The following is a 22,064-nucleotide window of genomic DNA, read 5'->3' on the forward strand; positions in this document are numbered from 1 at the left end:
GAATTGATGCATTTTCACTATATAGTTGATAGAGCCCCGCCCTAACACCAGAACCCCTGACCCTGGGGCCATGAAATTCACAATTTTGGAAAAGGTACTCTTGCTCATCATAACTATGTACTAATTTACTTTATTAAGTATCCAGAAACAGAGAAGAAGATTTTCAAAGAATTAATGCATTTTCACTATGTAATCAATAGAGCCCCGCCCTAACACCAGAACCCCAGACCCTGGGGCCATGACATTCACAATTTTGGAAAAGGCACTTTTGCTCATCATAACTGTGTACTTAGTTACTTTATTTAAAACCCAGGAGCAGAGAAGAAGATTTTCAAAGAATTACTGCTTTTTCACTATATAATATATACAGCCCCGCCCTAACACCAGAACCCCTGACCCTGGGGCCATGAATTTCACAATTTTGGAAGAGGCACTCTTGCTCATCATAACTATGTACTTAGTAACTTTATTTAATACCCAGGAGCAGAGAAGAAGATTTTCAAAGAAATAATGCACTTTCACTATATGATCTATATAGCCCCACCCTGGGGCCAGAACCCCTGACCCTGGGGCCATGAATTTCACAATTTTGGTAGAGGGCTCAATGCTTATTACAATGATGCCAAAAGTTTGACTGCTTGATGTTCAGGACTAAAGAAGAAGATTTTTAAAGATTGCATTATTTTTAGTGGTTTTAGCCCCACCCCTCAGGCCCCGGGGGGCAGGGACCACGAAATTCACAATTTTTGTTCCCCTTCACCCATAGTTGCTATATACCAAATTTGGTTGAAATTGGTTGAGCGGTTCTAGAGAAGAAGTTAAAAATGTTCAAAAGTTAACGCACGACGGACGACGACGGACAAAAACAGATAGCAATAGGTCACCTGAGTGACTCAGGTGACCTAAAAATACAGAGAATAAGTGATAGTGATTAGTAAAATTTACTCAGAATAAAGAAGGTACTGATTCAATACATCTTTTAAAACATAAATATGTTCGAAAAATTAAAACTACGTGTTCAAAGTCCATCAAATTGATCGTTTCTTTTTCTTACATGACTCCCTTGATGCCGATTGTGACGTCGTGAACTTTTGTATTTTCCAGTATTCTCTTAAATATTTACAGAAGACAATTTTTAGTGAAAATTTCATTAGAGATAATGCTGACCATATTGCATAGCCTTAACTTTAAGATAAGTGATTTTCCCCTAGATTCTTACTTAACATAACCAATAACTGAAGTGGGCGGCGGCTGTGGACACTATTTTTCTTAGGGAAAAAACCCTCTAATGAGTTATTTTTCGGCTTAAATTTTATGCTAAAACTTAGAAATGTTATAATTGATTGAAATCATTGTTCCAGACGGTCCTTCGTTGTGCCATAGTCTTTCTTGTTATCGCACTCATATGTTAACCTCATAAATACTCAGCTACTTAAAGGAAAGCCAATGATGATTCTATGAATTGGCCAAAATATCTGAAATAGTTAAGGGTCGAGGGGGAGCCAAAATATGGGCTTTAAGAAGCCCTAAATAGGCAATCGGCAATCCTCGGCTGACTCCGCTACGCTCCATTCAAACCTCGGATGTAATTGGTCGAGGAATAAGCATCAAATCGATATATTTCTCCGCCGGAAACTGCCTTGTAACTCATTTCATATTTCGCTCTGCATAAAGTTCTTAGAAACGGTTTCTTAACTTGTCAAATTTTTCATTGTATATTGCTTTTAATTACAACAGTATGTTAGAAGTCTTTGAAAGCAAGAACATAGTGTTGGGCGTGCCACACATTAACTCAGTTTTCAAAGAATGACATTTGAAAGAAATTCAACTAAGATCACATGACTGACTTAGCAAGATGGTAGAACACCTCTGACGTCCGAGGTTATGTGCGAGGTACGAGCCATCCGAGGAACTCTGAGTACTAAATAGGTTTAAATGAGTGATAAATATTGAAGTGTAACAGTTTGTTACATCCTGACCTGGCTGAATAAACCGCCATGCTATTGTAAGGAAGTCTGAACCATCCATACGTTTGTGTTTACCTTACTTGGAGATAAAACCAAACGTCTGGATGATGCAGACTCTATCAAAACACGGAATAAACAACTTGAATATACTACACGGACAGAAAAGGACACCAATCAATGCGAAATAAGTACCGAAAACATTGGAAAACACTAGTTCATATCGGATGTTAGGATTCAAATTAGCGGAATTCCGCTATATCTCGGAACAGAATCATCACTGGAAAGCTGACATCTCATTTGTGAGTCTTAGTGTATCTTTGGTACGTCGTAAAATAAAATTATAAGTAGCAAACATAAATACATCGTCGCAAACCACGGTTTTGAGTCCACAAGCTACCTCAAACCCGTGGTTGTTCGATATTTGCTTTGCTTGTTTCTCATGAATTATGCATAAACCGGGGAAAACAATCAAATTTCATCCGAGCAAAATTTCACTCGGCGCGCCTGAAAATTTCCAACCAATCACTTAACACCTTTCAAATGATATTCGGATTCGATTAGCAATGGCGGTGCCCTGTATGACGAAAGTAAGAGAAGTACTTGAAGTGGAGAAATTGAACTCACAGCAAGAGAAAGCGATCAGTAGCCTTTTGAAAGGAAAGGATGTCTTCCTCTCTTTAAGAACAGGTGGGGGGAAATCGCTGTGTTACATGGCCTTTCCTATTTTTTATGAACATTGTGAAACTGAAAGTAACACTCTTGTTCACTGGTATGTGTGTTTTCAAGGACATGCATCCTTCAATATTATGATATTTGAACAGCTTGGTGCTCAAAAAAGTAAACAGGTCCAGTACAATCGGTACATTTACCTACGTAGCTAAAATTACCTACCTCAGGTAGCTTTATTTATTTAGGCAATTTTTCAAAATTTTGCTTTTTATGTTAAAAAGACCAAAAAAATGCAAATAAATGACTACTAATATTTATACTACGGGTTATTTAAAAAGCAATCCAAAGCAGAGATAGTTTTGACATTGCTGCGTTTGAACACTTTCAAGGAAGTGATTGCAAGGCGTCACGTGATCAACTCACGTGATGTTTAAAAAAAGATGTACGGTAACCATTTCCGGAATAACAGCTGAATAAGGAGCGTGATTATGATTACGCCCATGACAAAAGGTCTTCGTGGCAATATTTTTAAAACAGAGAAAGAATAAGATAAAGTGTTGGTGAGCGTCGATGCAAATTTTTTTATCCCTGTGTTTTTTTCCTTTTGACACGTCTACCTTTTGTCGTAGTTCTGAACACTGAAATCCATTTCATGAATAAATTTAATTCATATCTGGATCTTTATGTCCTCTAGTTTTATTTAAAATATTAGAATTTTATTTGAGATCGGTTTCTATACTATAGGATCTACATCTATGAATAGATATTCATTTCCTAGAAGCTTCAGACGGCGTGATTTTCTAAGTGATTATAATGAATATAGGCCTATTTGGATGAACAGATAAACGAATGCGATTTTCATATATACGTGTATAGACCAGTTTGAGGTCGCATCTTGACATGAACGTAATTTTAAAAATATCGCAGAGGAAATTGTTTTCATCTGTAAGATCTTCTCTAGCATTTTCAACTCTTACATCGACCATATAAACATTGAATCGTCGGCACATATGCGTAAGCATTTCTTGTGATAAAATGTTTTTTGCGTCGTATTTGGTAAAAAATTGAAACTTAAACACACTTCTTCTGACAGAAAAGTTTCTTTTTGCAAGTTTTCACAAATCTAGCAAAAAATACGCGTGTAAGAATGACAGACGAAACTAAGAGAGGTTAACTCTGACGATCGAGGTACTACGGAGGTACCAGGAAAATTATTTTTAGCATATATAACGTTACATTTAAAAAAAAAACATTTCAACTCGTCATGCTCACGGGAATATATTTGAAAAATGAATTTAATTTTTTTAAATTCACGATGACGTGAACAAAGACGCTTCACCTCAGCATATATTATGAACCGCTTGAGCATGAAGCGCAAATTTATAAATGTCATTCAACAATTATTTTTGAAACAAAACAGTTTGCACTATAGTTTTGACGTCAAGTGTGGCATTATGACGTCACAATGGAGATATATGTAGGCTTACCTAGTTCATGAGATGAATTGTTTTCTAACTTGTGATGAATCTGAAGGGAAAATATTTGCAAATGTAAATATTAAATAGCAAATCACTAAAATTTGTCAAATAAGATAATAACTAGGATTTTTATATACGGTATATATTGCAGGTACAAGTTCTCTGAAATAACCTTTTCATTCAATGTGTTCAAGTGACTACCTCCCCTCCCACCCCCACCCCCCACCCCCCTTTCCGATTCCAAGTCACAGTGCAGAGAACTCGATGAGTGTTCAGAGCATGAGCAATTTGGCCCTTGGACCACTGTGAACTGGTTTAGAATATATATATCTATATTGATATAATAATGGAATGAATATTTTGGAGATGGGAAAATTAAAAAAAATATGCATATTGTTGTTTTTTGTGTACACTGTTCGTATCAGGTGATACATGATACTTTTATCATTCTGCTCTACGTATAAAATGAGCAACCACCACAAGATTTCCCCCCCCCCCCCAAAAAAATCTATTAATCTATACGTGTTTTCTATAGTTTTTTAAACAGATTATGCATATCTTTAAATATTTTAGGAAGGGGGGGGGTTATTGAAATGCATGTAGCTTAAAAAAGAATGTGATGACCCCACTTCATTTTTTAACCATAAGTCACTTATAATAATTGTTACAAAATATATTTATTTTAGGAAAATTCATTGGGTAATTTTTATTCAAGACGTTGAAAACTGCTCTTGGGGTGAAAATATTACTGTAAATTTACAATGACAACTCCCCAAAGCAACTGTGGCATTACTACATCTATCAATAGTTTCCGATACAATTTTTATTTTCAATGAATATAAAGCATACTATTTAATATCTGGTGAAAATTATTTAATTTGTTTCAATTTTGATACCTGTATGGCATACTTAAAATTTCACTACATAAATATCAAAATATTAAAAAACGGTGGTTACCATGGCAACCATATCTTTCTTATAACCCTGATGACCTTGGTTGACATTTTCATATTATGATACCATTAACGTAAGGCAAATTATATGTAAAAATGAGAAAAATTCATAGAGCGGATTTTTTTCATGGACCCTTGCAATCTCTTCCTTAAGGAAAAGATGTATTTCCACTGTTTGAGTAATTGTACACCACATTGTGTGCGATGAGGCGTGGATAAGTATGATTCTTTCTCATTGTACTCATGTTAACCAGAACTGGTTTTCTTTGTTATTTCATACAAGAAGTAACTGTTTGGTCACAAATTAACTGTTGTATATAGCGCCAAACTTTTAGAACTTTGATTCTCCCTCCCACAACTAGTTGTGGAGGGGATATAGCATTTGCCTATTGTCATATTATTGTGCATATCTTGAGACAGTCTGTATGAATTAAAAGTGTCATCTCTGACACTGAGTAATTGAAATAATTTGATAAACATCACGGTTTCATTACAAATTTCCACACGTGTCTGTGTAAAATATAAAATTTATTTTTGAGGCACAGGTAATTCATCAAAGCTATAAAGACATTTCACAAGTTTCATCGACCTCTAAACATCGGTATATTATCATTTGTAATTACAAAAAGGTATTGCTTCCAAGGGTATTCTCAGATTTGATGCATATTGCATGTAACTGTGAGATATACTCAGGTGGGTAAATGTAAATTACAGAAATTTAGAGCATACGTGATATGTTTCTGCTAGGAATAAGGGAAACTGCCCAATCATGTATGCATGTTATGCCCCCACCTCCCCAACTAAGATCCTATACACCATGATTTTTGTAAAAAAACAAAAAAAAAAAAAAAAAAAGATGGAACCCCCCCCCCCCCAAGATGATACCCACTTTCTTTTGTTAAAAATTTAATTAGTGTTGCAATAAATTTAAATTTCTTTACCTTATTTTAAACTTGATATAATAGTAATACTGGGTGCCCTTGATTACTAGATGAATATATCTTGTTTAACGTCCCTCTTGAGAATTTTTCTCTCGTATGGAGACATTGCCATTACTGGTGAAGTTCCTGCCATGAGGGGAAGCTCCACTTCGCGGTGCTCTTGTTGAGAGTGCGCAGAAAGAGAAGCATCTCCGAGTTATTTTTTCATGAATTGTTTTCAAATGAGTTCAAAGTTGAAAATTATTACTGCATCAAAGTGCAATTTTCTGCACTTTCTGGGAAAAATGCCACATTAAGAAATAAGTTTGATTTAGTAGCTAAATAAAGCTATGTAGGTAATTCAAGCCACGTAGCTAAATCTAGTGATTGTACCAGTAAAGACAATGTAAAGTAAGGTGACGGAATTAACCTGATTAAAGTGACAGATGGAGGACAAAGTTATTTCTTTTCTTGTTTAGCTTTAAACATACCCTAGACTGTTTTAAGAATTAACATTTGAGCACATCTCACTACTGAAAACAGGTTTTTAAATGACTTTTTAAAAATGTTACATGTTCTTAGCGGTAAATCTGATTTAAAAAGAGGTGTCACCTTTTCTGTACGGGCAACAGGAATTTAAATTTTCTCAGTTTTGTGTAAGATTTATATTAAATTTTCTCTTTAATATATTATCAGGTATCAACCAATTTAAATTTGGTCTCATTTATTCTTTTAGGGGAGAAAGTACAGAACATGTCCAAGCTTTCAGGGAATGGTTTTCACTAACAGGTGAGATAAGGTCGTTGATTAGCTGTCCTGCCCTTGTCATTACAGCCACTGATAGCAAGGAAGCAAGGAAAGTAAATAAAAAACGACTTGCTCTAAACAACTGTGTAGACATTATTGACAGTCCAGATAGAGAAAACATTAAATTATTTGTGCACAAGTTGAAAAACACTGTACCTATTGAGGTGACATTTGGCTGGTTATTAAAGGATTTATCCTTGAAAAAAAAAGACTGTACAAGAACACTTATATTTTGTTCAAGCATAAAAATTTGTGCAGATGTATACACTGCCTTTCTTATGGTATTAGACAAGTCTGTGATGGAATATGTTCATATGTTTCATTCTTGTACCTCTGAAAATGTGAAGGAAAAGATTAGAGAGGATATGAGTGATGAGAATGGTAACATTAGAGTTTTAATAGCTACTAGTGCAGCGGGTATGAGTGTGAATTATAGGGGCATCAACAATGCCGTGCATTATAGTCCACCTAAAGATATGGATAGTTTTGTTCAGCAGCTTGGGCGTGCTGGTCGTGATGGTAGTCAATCTTTTCATTTACTTATTTACAATAGCAGGCACACTCGCAAACTTGAACTTGACATGAAAAATTACATTGAAAACGTAGATAAGTGTCGTAGACTTCAAATGTTGGAGTCATATGATTCTTTTCCAAATGCAAAAGTTGTTAAACATTTGTGTTGTGATATATGCTTAAGAAATTGTGAATGTAATGACAAATGTTGTTTATTGTATCAGCATCCATATAACTTATTTCAAAGTGATGATGATTCTAGTGATGACAATTCTTGTATCTCAAATGAAACAGATTTGAGAGTGATGATGTTTTTGATTATGAAATGGATCCAGAGTTTGAATAAGATATTTACCACTCTGTTAGTTTCAGTTTGTTATGAAGTTTGAACTACATGTACAGTTAAACCTCGTTATCTCGAACTTGACAGGTCGGGGGAAAAGTTTGAGATATCTGAGGATTTGAGATATCAGAAATTCTTAAAGAATAAGTTGTCAGGACTTCCAAATTACTTTTACATATCCATGGTATTCGAGATATCGAAGTTCAACTGTATATACTATAGATATAAGCAAAAATGTAATTATATTTACACAAGTTCACTTATCACATATGTCATGAGTAGTATGACCGACACCTGAGGGGAGTATACAATGGGGGTATTGTGTAAGACAACAATGGGGAGAACAATGGAGGGGACAATGGAGACCCAGATGGCCTTGTCCGACTTATGGTTGAGTGCCCTTGAACAATGGTATACCCTTGACCTAGAAAGGGTAGAGTACAACTGAACAATGGGGTATAGAAAAAAGGGAACAATGGAGAGTGGGGAAAACCCAGTGACGTCAATAAAGTGAACAATGGGGTTGTATCTAATGTCAACAAGGGAATTTCCATGGACGACTGTAAACAATAAGTCATTGTAATGGTAAATGAAAGGAGATAATGGGGCGTGAGGATTCAAGAGAAAAAAAAGAGACAAATACATTGGAATTCTTTTGTTTAACTCCGGACTGATTTTCCTGTTGTGACCATGACCTACTTATTCATTTCTCAATAAAAGGAGATGAGAAAAAGAAATGATGATCATACTTTCGTCGAGAACACATCTGAGCACAAGTATTTTCTTAACACAATGTCAACGATAAAATACGAAATTAAGATTGCAGGAGAATACACGGGTTTTGAGACTTTCTTGAGAAGGGGAGCGGCTGTCAAAAAACTCGTCGATGGTTATATTGCAAATAACATGAATTCTACCTCCTGTGACTACTGTAAGAAACATTATGTTTTGAGAAGCAAACTCGTACACGAGAAACACTGTCTCGTCAGACTGGCTATGGAAGCTAAAACGGATGTCAGGAAGATGACGACATTCTGTCTGCGTGCAAACGACATCGAAGACGATTCATTTAAGGAGGAAATCTTAAGTATCCCAGAAGTTCTGAAAATAACCATGGCTGATCGTATTCCCTTCGATGATATGGAACAAGCTTACTACGAATCACTTTGGGAAGATTACTATTATGGCAGAATGGAATTTTTGTGGCCGGACGGAGTTTGGCGGAAAGAAGAACCTATGTGAATTCAAGCTGTAGGGACAGTCATAAAAAAACATTTTTTTATAGGTGAAATCATGTCATCATTTTGTTCATTATATTTCAAACACTTGTCAATAAATGTCATTTGAAAACGTTACGAATGTTTTGTTTTATATTCTTAAAAAAGGATAGGGGCATCTGTACATGGAATCGTGTGTTGTTTCAAGGAACAACTATGATGACATTCTTGTCAGAGGTATTTGCAAAGTTCTTGAGGAGAAAAAAAATAAACACTCCAATCTCCTCCGAATTTGTCGTGAAAGTCCATGGGGACTTGACTGTCAAACAATTCACTTGGTGACAAATGGCATCTACATCAGTAAGAGTTAAGATGTTTTCCAGACACGTGACAAACACTCATGATGAATATTTTGAAGTCCCCAGTCTGTTTCCGACTGTACAAATTCCTTTACAAACAGTTCTTATATCAGACACGTTTTTTTATCACGTGACCAAAAAAAAAAAAAAAAAAAAAAGACAAAAACAAAATGAAATATAATACAGATTTTATTCCTTCACGGTCTATGGTAACTAACATTTTATCTTAAAAAATATCAATGACATTGAAAAAAAAAATGTCCGAGAAATGATATGTATACTTTTTTTTAAGTGTTCATAAATATATTAACAGTCTCTCACAGTTTTTGTACAATTCTCAGGGTTTTTTCACCACTTGTAGAATTCATCGGGATTACAGGCTTCACATTGTAACATTCCCAATTGATTATGATGATCGTCCCGTTCATGACAAGGGATGACCTGCTCCAGCTCTGGTAAGATCTTTTCGATGTCACCTATATGTTTTTTCAAGTTTTGGTATTCCAGTGGTCTAAGACAGAGCCCCTTTTTAGTAGGGACGAGACCGGATTCACAGGAGGGTTTCCAATACTGTCGAACGTCGATGCAGGGATTGTCTTTCTTGACTGTGACGTAGACATTAAATCCAAGGTGCCATTTTCCATCGACATTTTCTTTTAAAGTTGCTTCAATCAGATCCAAGGTGTCGATCAGTGTTTTAAATGAGAGCAGTTTCAAACTGATGCCCTTTTTGGTGGGTTTCAGAAATGGCTGATGAATTTCCCATTCCCTCAAATCAACTCTGAGTTCTTCTTTCCACGTTTGGACTTTGACATAACGTCCATTTTCCAGTGCCACGGAAAAGCGAGGAGTAGACATGTTTTTCGTTTGGTGATCAAAATTAAAAATGAGAAAATGTCGATGGTGAGACTTTTATACTGGAAGTGAGAGCTACGTCATGGAAAATTCCTCGACGTCAATGGACATTTATTTGATAACAATGAAAGAAGAATGAGGGTAATGAGGCGGGGAAATGGAAAAATACAGAGAATACCAAAGAATACAACGGAAAACCCATGACGTCATACACATTGTCATTGAGACACAGAAATGGAAAAGTACAGAGTTATTGAATAACGAATAATAAAATGGAAAAACCCATGACGTCAAACTCCTTTGTCATTAAGAAACACACGGATAATGAAAATGACAAAAATAGACATGACCTCGATTTTCTTTAGAAAGATTACAATAGGAGAGAAACAATAAAGAAACGCACGAATAAGTTGTAGACGTATGAATAGAGAAGTTCTTTTTTCGAATCGTCATTTCACGTCTGCTACTCGACTGATCAAGATGACTTCCACGTTAGATGGAATTCCCAACCTGATAGAAACGGACTCTGCTGCCAATTTTGCTTGGGACAACACGTCCTCTTTAGAATGTGAACCCTCTGACTCTTGGGAGGCAGATAGCAATGCTAATTTTGCCTGGGGTTATCCAGATTCCTCCTCATCCAAGAAGAAATCAGAGGAGTACGTCACGGTACAAATGCCAGTGAAAAACATCCCTCCACCACCTCTACCTAAAAAGGAGGTTTCTGTCTGGAAGTACCCAGAATACGTCAACTTTTCCGAGCGTTATGCCAGTTTTGGGGATTGGCCAAAATATCTGAAGGGACCCAACAAAAAAGACCTGGCACGTTCTGGATTCATCTACACCAAGATCGGAGACAGAGTCACTTGTTTCTCCTGTGGCATGACCCTGAAAAACTGGGAACCTCTGGACGATGCTTACAAAGAACACCTTCGTTGGTCCAAGAACTGTACCTACGCCCGGATGGTAACAGATGGAAAATACGATGACTGGAGAAAGAGAACTTACAATGTTCGTCAGTAAATAAAATATGAAGGACTCTTGTTGTTAAAATGTGCTCCTTTGAAAGCTTACACTGAACATTTATTATCATGGACTTTTGCCTGCCGTGAATCCGAAACAACAGATCTAGGACTCGTATAGCACGTGCTCCGAGTCGTATGGACATAGATAGAACGTAGTAGTGAGGCAAGCATATGTACATGTATAAAAGTGTGTGACATTCATGTTTTTTGTCCTATTTGAAATCACGTGCTTTATGACGTTCCAATAAAAATAAAGAACTTTTTGTTTCTTTGTTTCTTTATCTCTGAGAGAAGGTATAAAAAGGTCTGTTATAAGGGAAGTCATGTCATTCATACGTCAGTCGTCAACAAGAAGTGACTCATGGAAGAGTACTTAAAAAAAATCTGGTACGATCCTCGTCATGCCGGGTCCTTTGCGGGACCCTCCAAATTATATCAAGTGGTGAAACGAGAGGGTAAATACGACATAGGCATGAAAAAAATAAAAAAAATTCCTACAAAACCAAGATGACTATTCACTTCAATAGAAAGTGCGTCGACGAGGCTTCAAGAGGAGAAGAGTCATCGTCCAGGGCATAGATTATCAGTGGGAAGCCGATCTCGCTGACGTCCAGAATCTGTCAGAGTACAACAACGGCATTAAATTCCTTCTGGTGATGGTGGACGTCTTTTCTCGCATGCTTTGGGTCAGACCTTTAAAAGATAGAAAAGCTAAAACCGTTATCGATGCATTCAAAGACGTATTCAGAGGACCGAGACACCCCAAAGCCATCCGCACCGACAAAGGTTCGGAATTTTATAACCGTTACCTCCAACAGTATCTGAAAGAGCAAGGAATAAAAATATATTATGCCCTCAACGAAACCAAAGCCAACTTTGCCGAAAGATACATTCAGACCTTAAAGAAACGATTATATCGTTACTTTACCCACGTTCAGAAATACAAGTACCTCGACATCTTACAAGACGTAGTCCGTTCCATCAACCACACTCCCAATAGGTCGCTCAATGGACGCACGCCGGCTTCGGTCAACAAAGAGAATGAAGAAGAAGTGAGACTTGATGCTTACCTAGCTCGACGCCGAAAAGACACTGCAACACCGAGGGTTAAGAAATCCTTTTCGTCAAAGAAGCGCAAAGCCTATACGTTTAAAGTGGGTGATCAAGTTCGAATTACGCATCTGAGACGAGCGTTTCAGCGCGATTACGATCAGACGTACACGGAAGAAATTTTCGTCGTCAGAGAGCGTTTTATCTCACAGGGCCTCCCCATCTACAAGTTAAAAGACATGATGGACGATCCGATTCAGGGTACGTTTTATGCCAGTGAGCTCCAGAAAGTGTCTAAAGACGAACAGACCATCTGGAGGATCGAGAAGGTCCTACGGAAACGCAAAGTTCGCGGCCAAGAAGAGGTTCTGGTGCGATGGTTGGGATGGCCCAAGAAATTTGACAGCTGGATTCCACGATCCGATATAAAAGAGACGTAACGCGTTCAAATACCCTCATTCATCGGAAAGATGTCGATGCGTATGGTCCTCAAGTCTAAGGACAGTCCCTCCGTCTACGGTGATAATCAACCGTGCGACTTCAGAGTACGTCTACCCCGTCCCTTACCCTTAACGGGGGACTGGACGGTAGAACTGACGGAATTTCGCAACCTCAACATTAAGCCGACCTCCGACCAAGAAATCTTTGTCTACTGTTCTGTCTGCGACGAAAGCATCGTGGGTGAACGTCAAAAACCCCTCCTGAGACGTATCGTTCTGGAAAACGACAAGAACGTCACCTTTATTCGACCTTATCGCGTGCTGTTACGCACCAATGATTTGAGGGACATACACGTGTATATAAGAGACAAAAACGACGTCGACGTTTCATTCTTAGCCGGAGAATCGACGGTGACGCTCGTCTTTCGACGTCTCTGATCAATCATGTCTGGACCCACGTACATTTCAAACCCCGCTCTGTGGGAACAATTTCATCACACGGAGGGGGGTGAAAACTTCATTCCGTCAATACGACGAAACGCTCAGAGAGGAGGAGGTATCTTAAACAGACGAAAAGCTTATATGATTCCCTTGAAATCTCGCAATCCCGTCCCCAATCACACCATCCATCAGGTGACTCCCGTGGCTGCCGAGCAGGAGAGAGCCCTATCCGATTTGAAAGAAACCATCCGTAACGACGAGCCTCACATGCCTCTCAAGAAAACAATAAAAAGAAAGAAAACGAAGAAATCGATCAGTCGCACATCGACTTCCAAAGGGAGAGGACGTGTTCAGAAACCAAAGAAAAAAGGTCGTAAGCCAGCCAAACCCACAAAGAAAAAGAAGTCGACAAAACCGACGAAAAAAACAACCGCCCAGAAAAAATCCCGTCTTCCTAAAAAAACCATCTTTTAATCATGGCATTCTTGAGCGAGATCAACACGTCGGTGGCAGAACCCTCCGAACTGTCTCTCTTTAGCGATCCTCCGAACCAGGTGGCGGTACAAAAAATCTATTTCTCCGAAATACGACCCATTTCGTCCTTTGACGGCGAAACCGCTCCTCTCGAATTCGCCGTTCCGGGAGGGGGAAACGAATACCTCGATTTGAGGAGGAGGAGTCTGTACTTGAAAGCCAAAATCACCAAAGCTGACGGTACGGCCCTAACGTCCTCTGAAAAAACGGGTATCGTCAACTTACCACTACAGTCCCTATTCTCTCAGATCGACGTCTACATGAATGGGAAATGCATCTCGCAGAACGCCAATAATTATCCTTGAAAAGCTTACCTCAAAGTCCTCTTGTCTAATGGGCCCGCTGCCACCAGCTCTCAGTTGCAGACCCAGCTGTACTAACCAGACAAGGAAGCCCTTGACGATCCAGATGCCGCCGGGGGACGAAACCAGGGTCTTCGATCGCGCTACGTCTTTACGCAGCTGTCTAAAACTTTCGATCTGGAGGGTCCCCTGTACGTCGACTGTTTCTACCTCGACAAGTACCTGATCAACGGCGTCGACCTGCAACTGAGACTATTTCGTTCCAGAAACGAATTTGTATTGATGAGTAAGGAAGCCTCTCCGAATTACAAAGTGACCATCCTCGATGCCGTCTTTAAGGCATGTAAAATCCGATTAGACAGCGCCGTCTTGCTGAACCACGCCACTGCCATCACCAAATCACCGGCCCGGTACAACTACCTGAAAACCGAGGTCAAGATGATGACCATCTCGGACAAGACCAGTGAAGTTTACTGGGACGACGTGTGGAACGGAAGAAGACCTTCCAAGATGTACGTCGCCTTTGTGAAACAATCGGCCGTCAATGGAAGTTACGAGGGCAATCCGTTCAACTTCCAACACCTTAGTCTGTCCGAAATCGTCGTGACCGTCAACGGAGAACCCACTCCCGTCCGCCCCCTGAAAATGGACTTTGAAACAAATCGAAATTACGTCTCCGCTCTCTGTAACCTGTATCAAGCGTCCGAAAAATGGTACAAGGAAAACGGCCTGATCATCGACCGTGACCAGTTTTCCAAAGGCTACGCTATTTACGCCTTTGACCTCGACCCCAACGACCTGGGTGAGGGGTATATAAACCTGGTTCATCAGGGAAACGTCGGAGTATACGCTCGATTCGCTACACCCACTACGGAGACCGTCAGTGCTCTTGCTTTTTGTGAATACCCGGGTCTCCTCCTCGTCGATCAAGCCAGAGAGATACGACTACTGTAGAAAAAAAAATGGACACGATTCAGTTACTTGGTCTTGTTCAAACATTTCCGAGATTAAAACCTCACTTTCGTGGAGTGTTTGCGTCTGATACACTTCCCTCACGAGTCCGCCAGTTTCCTTCTGCTTTCGTGTGTAACACGGACCCCATCGATAAGAAAGGGGCGCATTGGGTCGCTTACTGGTTCGATAACGTCAACGAATGCGAATTTTATGACAGTTTCGGAAGATTGCCGGAAGAGTACGACAGCCGCCTGAGAGACTTTATCGATCGCAATGCCCTTCTCTGTCTTTACAACAACGTGCAAGTACAGTCGGACTCTGCCACCAGCTGCGGACTTCACGTCTTGTTTTACCTCTATTGCCGCGCCAAAGGAATCGCCATGTCCAGTGTCATCCGTGCGACTTCGGAGACTGTCGTTCAGGACGTCGTTTTAAAGGGGAAACGCATTGTTTGACATTTATGTTCATGATATACATTTTTTTTTTTGTATTTTTGTACATATCGCATTACCATGACATGTATGATTGTTCATTTTTTTAAGATATGTATGCATTGGGGAAAAAAACTGGAATTCCGGAAACCTGGGATTCCGGAAATCTAAGGATTCCGGAAACCGGGTTTTCGCGCGCGGCGGCGGCGGCCCGGAATCCCCTTTTTTTCATATAGAATTTATCATTCTCTGTATGTCCATGATGATTGTTTTTCATTTGTCATCTTTTGTATCTATATTTATGTGTAACCATTAAAAACGTAGACCCTATTTTTTTTATTTTTTTCTTATTTTTAATTGATTAAAAAAGCAGGATTGATCTGGTAGGAGATTAGTTTTCTAGAGACCGCCGAAGAGTCGATCACGATGAAATTTAAAACTCCCACTTCTTTTGCCGTCATCGGTGGTACCATGTCTGGAAAGACACATCTGGTATGGAACATGCTAAAACACGGTTCCGAGCTATTCGACGTGACCCCCAGCAAGATCGTTTACTGTTACCTGGAAGACCAACCCATCGTAAACGACATGCTGTCGACCCTTCCTCACTTCTCCACCTATCGAGGTCTTCCCAATCGTGAGGAAATTCAAGAGTGGTGTGTGGTTACACCCCACACCGTAATCGTTCTAGACGATATGATACATTTGGTGACGAAAAGTCCCGACGCCTTACACCTCTTTCAGACCATGGTGTCTCATTCCAACATGACGGCCTTTCTCTTGTCTCAGAATCTGTACCCTCCCGGCGTGTACGCCAAGAGCATTCTGTTAAATTGTCAACACGTCGTCCTGTTTAAGAACGTGAGAGACAATCTTCAGATCATCACTTTCGGGAGTCAGGTGTTCACCGGTCGTTCCAAATTTCGGATGGACGCGTATGCCAAAGCCGTGCGTCGCCCCTACGGTTACATTCTGGTCGATTTGACTAATCATTGCCCCGAAGACAGACGTCTGCGCACCAACATCTTGCCGACAGAAGGGGACACCGTCGTTTACCTTCCTAAATAAATAAGACCGACGACGGTCAGAGTCGTCATTTTCCTCCGTCATGTCACCGAGAACCAGTCGTCACGAAGCCTTCCTTAAATTCTTATACAAAGCAGACCCCGTTCAGAGGAAGCAGCTCGTAAACATGGCTACCGATGAACAGATAAATGCCTTCAGGGAAATTGCTCTGAACCTGTACGCGGGGCACCCCCCAATTTCCGGTTACTACAAGACAAAACTAAAGGTTCACAAGATTCTCCTTCAGTCCCTCAGTGACCGTGCAGTGGACAACATCCGCACTCGCAAATTACTACGGAAACAGTCCCAGGCCATACCCTTGATTCTTAAACCCTATTTCAATGATGGCAGAGGAATACCTCCTCGTGAAGAAGACGACGTTCGACCGGATGAAACAATGAACGGAAAGAGACGCAAGACCGTGGTGTTAACACCATAGAAGAGAAAGTTCCCCCGCATACCATAGAAGAGACCGTGCCCCCGCCCCCCGCAGGAAACCTTGAGACTCAAGACGGATCCGGTTTAATGTATTCGGGAAAGAGAAAGAGGAATTCCCCTCCGGGCTCACGCCCTCCAAAAAAAGAAGGACGACGTGGATCAAGTTTTAAATATTCTTTTTATTGAATGACAATGCATCGATGTATATTTGACAGGTGTAACATTTTCTTCGACATTTAAAGCAAATCATTATGTACAAAATAAAACCAATGTCAATAAAATGATATCAAATGAATCAAAGAATTGTCTGTTTTTATCAATATCCGTATGGCAGTGTGGTCAGGTCCGGCTGGACGACCCGTTTGGTATATACGGCAGAATATTCCTTCAGTTCTTCCTGCGAATACAGTTCACTGTGAATTTTTTCTCGACGGATCTTGCTGGGGTTGTAGGTGTGGTAAACGCCGAGGTGAGCGTCGTCTCTATTAAACATGGCATCCTTCATACTTTCTAAATTAAGGATCTGCGAATTGGCATAATTTAAAGAAAATCCTTTGACTTTACATACGCGTTTACCTCTGTGGGTTTGATAGGCATAGTTTTTAGGGCCATTACACACGAATTCCGTGATCCAGTCTCCCTCCTCGAGTTCGTTAGTGAGTTCGCCTAAATAGTCCCCGACGGGGGGTTCCCATTCCCCTTCGTGCGTCATGTAAATCACGGAATCGGTGTCCCAGTAGAGCACGCGGGATTGTAATTGATCCAGTAGCTCGTAGAGTTTTAATCGTGCCCAGCAGGTGGTGAAGGACGCTAAGAAGACGTTAGTGTGACCCGGTGTACACATTTCCTCCGAGGAGCGTTTAGTGGAAAGCATAAGATTCTCGTCGTCCACGATATTAAAGTCGACGATTTGGACGGTGGGGTTAGTCATCTGACCGAAGAGTACATGAGCCTGGCTGTCGTGAATAAATTGAGTCTTGGTCAGATTCATGTGTTGACCGAATTTTCCCCAGAAACTGTTCAGCAACAGTTTTGCTAAACTCCTTAGTCCCGCATTGACTTCGATTTTGTTCGGGTCTAAACGAATGCCTTCCCTTTCTTCGTACATTTCAATGTACCGCTCGAGATCGGCCTCGGTCTCGACCCACGCCGGTCGCCCACTGGCCTCTTGTTTTATTTTAAGAAACATGTTAATGTATGACGCAAAAAGGCCTCCCGTCTTCGTGTTTGAGTCATATTGCGTCGTTTCATTCCAATGATATATCTCGTAGATGTTTAAGATTTTGTATCCTTTCTCGATAGCTTTCAAGAGTTCTGGTGTACAATACGTTCCCGTGAGAGCCCTCTGTGTATCGTTACAGACACAGGGTGTCTGTTGTTGACGTTCGACGCACGTTCGACAGAGGGGAAAGGTTAATTTACCCCCTGTACGATAACCTAAGACCGGATGAAAGAGACCACGTGGTGGAACGACTTTGACTTTGGCCAATCCGAAATACGTCGTCAGGTCGGCGAAATCGCGAGTGACGATGTCTGGGTGTCCGACGGGATAACGACACGTCTTGTTGACAAAGGGATACAGGGATGTAAAGTCGACGTATTTGATTTTTGTGTCCCTCGTCGCTCGCTTGTAGAGCACACATCCGTTGGTACGTCCACCCATCAGACTGTCCCGAGGATCGAGACGATCCACCACTTCCAAACTATCGACGAACGACTTGGCATCGTCATCCGTGACTAACAGGGCGTCAAACTCGTGTTCCCAGATGGTAACGACTTTGAGCCCCTCTTCTCGGAGATGACGCTCCTTGTGCTCTGTCAGAGTAAGCAATTCGAAAGCTGTTTGCTCGGAGTTCGGGATCAGCACGGCGTCTCGGTCCTTGTAACAGACGGGACAGCCGTGGTATAGACAACCGTGGAACTCATAAGCCACGCCACGAGGGTGTTCTGCATTGGGCGGAACGTATCCGTCGACGGAATAGCGGGTACCGGATACTCGGTATTCCCCACGCCCCGTCAGGGCATGTTGAATGTCTAACACGCGTCCCGAGGCTTGAGCTCGATGTCTCAGTAAATCCAACCAACAGATGGACTTACGACTATAATTAATGCGGGACGGATATCCCTTCGGTGGGAGCCATGCAATCGGAGACTTGACGAACTCTTCTTTCGTGATCTCGACGTTACGTTGCTTAAGATCGTCCCACGGAATCCACCGGCCCTCGTGATTCACAGTCACTTCTCCGTCAAGCATTTTGACATCAAGCCATCGTTCTTGATCGTCTTCTTTGACCAGGTATTTCCAGTCTTCGGGTAAAAACTTCGTCTTAAATACGTCCATGCAGAGAGACGCAATGGTACTGGAATTAAACGCGTCAACGGTGTGACCTCCGTCTCTGCCGGTGGCTTCCAGCAGGAGGTTCTTGAACTTGAGACATGCACGTCGGAGGATGTCGACGTCGCTCCGACAGTACTTGAGGATTTCTTTTTGAAAATCGAAGATTTCTCCACTGGCGACTTTAGTCTCGTACCATTTGAAGAACTCTTTCCTACCCTCGACGGACATGGCATTAGGACCGTAAGTCTCGGCAGGCGGGTAAGGTCCTACGTAATTCCGGTTGGCCTGACATGTAAAAAAATGAGGGAAGTATCCCTTGGCCAAAGATTCTAGCTGAAAGGCTTTAGGAAGTTTGGCTAAGGCCATGGGTAGGAAATTAAACGAATCGATGACTCGGATCTGAAGGCCGCTGAGGTTAAACATTTGAATTTTACTTCCCCTGTAGATGATGAAGGAGGGGCGGATGGACTGTGACAGCAGGTACTGTAAGAGGAACTGACCGTCGTACGAGAGATTATGGAACAGGACCGTAAATCCTTTGTGATGTTCGCGAAAGATCCAACTTCCGAGATCGTACAAAGTCTGGAAGACGCGTTCGCGACGTCCACATCGACCGGGACAGGGGGGTGAGACGTACTGTTTGGTCTTCTTGTCCTTCTTGCCACAGGTCGAACATCGATCTCCGCAAGAGTCGCACGTGCTGTCGGGTGTGAGATCGTCGTTCTCGCATTTCTCACAGGCGGTCTGACACACGGCTAAGACCACGGTGTGTTTAAATTTACCGCAGTGCGATTTATGACAGTGCTGACAGACCCGACAAGAGGTACACAGGTCTCGTTCTGTTCGACATTCGGTACAGTCTACGCGGCGTAGAGGTGCGTACCCCCATTCACACTGGACGATCTCGTCCTTTTGCGATGCCTCGATGTCGGCAAAAATGAATCGACGACTGGTCTGATTTTCTTTGGCGTTGTGACTCCTAGCGTAGCACAGATGTTCGGGATCTACGTATTGCCTGCAAGACTTGCACGTGTAATACCCACATCGATGATCTTCGGGTTTTAACTCATGACGTAAGAAGGTCTTATTGCAGGTCGGGCATTTGTATCGGAGCTCACAAGGTATGACTCCCCCTTCGAGCAGATTATTATGTCGAACAAAACAGGACCCAGAGCGACAGGTCTGATGGCAATCTGGACAAGTTCTCTTCTGTTGCACGGGACAATTGTCAGAAAAACAGACGTTGCAATGATTTCGACATTGATGTCCATACGGTTTCTCGTACGGTTTTAAGCACGAACTGCAGAATCGTGATCGGCAAAAGAAACCTGCCAGCGACGTGATGGGATGGAAGTGTTCGGCCTCCTCCGAGTCGTCGTGAAGTAAGAATATCTTCTTTCGTTCCTCGTCGTGGTTGGGACTGATGTAAGAGAAGGCGTTTCCCATCTTAACACTGATGACGTAGATGTTCACACCGAGAAATTCTTCTAAACGAGGGATGTACATGTAAGTCAGCGGAGCGTCGTCGACGATGTTCATCGTCGTACACACTCGTTTCGTCAGCGTGTCTTGTGCTCCGTTATGGTTTTTACACAAATCTTGGTAATACCAGAGCGGACACTGTTGATAGAAAAGGAGAATTTCACCGGTCGTGAGAGTCGGATGACGAGCCTTGACTTTTCCAAACTCGACGTCCTGGGTTTTACAGCTGTTGGCTAAACAGACGAGAGCCGCGCGAACGAGACACTTGTTATCAGTATTACGTATCTTTATGATAGATTTCTTATCTGCGATAGCTTTGGCGACGGAAGACATCTTAACTCCCGTACCACCGCGGGGATATTTGATGGCCCCGATGTCGATTCGACAGGAGGAATCGAAAGGTAAGTCTTGATGACTGTTAAGGACGATCATCAGACTTTCCAACATGGCGTCCGCGTCCATCTCCTCCATAGGGCGACATGGGACAAACACCGGTAGGTCTAAATGGTCGTTGTAAATGACACCCCTCATGAGGTCCCCCGGCCGGAGATCTTTTTTCACGTGTTGAAGCATTTTCTCGAAGGCATCTTTGAGCAAACCTTTGACTTCGATCATCTTCTTTTTTTCCTGGAAGAGGCGATCCTTAAATGTCAATTCGTAATTGACGTCCATAGCTCCGGCTTTTTTCAGTTTCTTTTCCTTGATGATTCTGATGTCGAAATCGTCACGACCGGTACCTACTTGATTTGCAAAAAAGTCGAAGGGTTCATCTTGCAGTAGCAGAGAATCTCCTTCGTGGAAAGTGACATCGGTAATCTCTGAGAAATCGATAGGAACAAACCCCGGGTCCCCGTCCACCAGCAGAGAATTTTCTGTGTGAAATGTACAATCGAGGATGTTTCCAAAGTCCTCATCAGGTGAGTTGAACAGTTGGTCGATATCCATTGGTTCGTCTGAGGAGGTTTGTTGGACGCTGGACCAATCCATGTCCTGGATATCTCGAAACAACTCATGTTCCCGAACCACTGGACTACAACATTTTTTATTTGAAATCAAAAGTCGTCAATCAAGTTGGCTTTTTTTTTTATTGAAATAAACTAAAACTCTATTCATCGACATCTGTTTTTACAACTAAGGCATTGTGGATAACGTAATGCACTTTACAACAAATGTTTTTTTTTTTGTTTTTTTTTTTATTTATTAATTTTTTTAAATTATTATTTTTTTTTAAATAAATGCAAGAACTAACACAACACCATACAATCGAATTTGAATTAAATTACTGGATTTTTTGTCATACTTTTACACACCAAATTATTTTTTAACATATATATTTTTTTCAAAATTATAAATAAAAATCCATTTGTAAGAACTATTGCATTGTGGATAAAGTAATACACTATATACTACAAATGTTAGTTAAAACATGAATTTAAGAACTAATACCACACCATACTATCGATTTTGAATTAAATTACTGAAT

The 22,064-nt window shown here is 41.0% G+C and overlaps 1 protein-coding gene and 1 long non-coding RNA gene across 2 annotated transcripts in view; both read left to right on the top strand.

Annotated features, from left to right (window-relative positions):
* Positions 1 to 22,064, top strand: part of LOC133198813 (uncharacterized) — an 801,505-nt gene that overhangs the window by 369,210 nt on the left and 410,231 nt on the right. The gene's annotated exons all lie outside the window — the stretch shown is intronic.
* LOC133199184 (ATP-dependent helicase wrn-1-like) lies at positions 2,531 to 7,696 on the top strand. The gene is made up of 2 exons (XM_061335036.1): positions 2,531 to 2,654; positions 6,684 to 7,696. The coding sequence occupies exons 1-2, from the start codon at positions 2,531 to 2,533 to the stop codon at positions 7,694 to 7,696; spliced, it is 1,137 nt and encodes a 378-aa protein (XP_061191020.1).

Source organism: Saccostrea echinata, unplaced genomic scaffold (assembly GCF_033153115.1).
Source record: "Saccostrea echinata isolate AGI-Se365-2 ecotype Australia unplaced genomic scaffold, CSIRO_AGI_Sech_v1 ptg000033l, whole genome shotgun sequence".
In the NCBI taxonomy this organism is placed as follows: domain Eukaryota; kingdom Metazoa; phylum Mollusca; class Bivalvia; order Ostreida; family Ostreidae; genus Saccostrea; species Saccostrea echinata.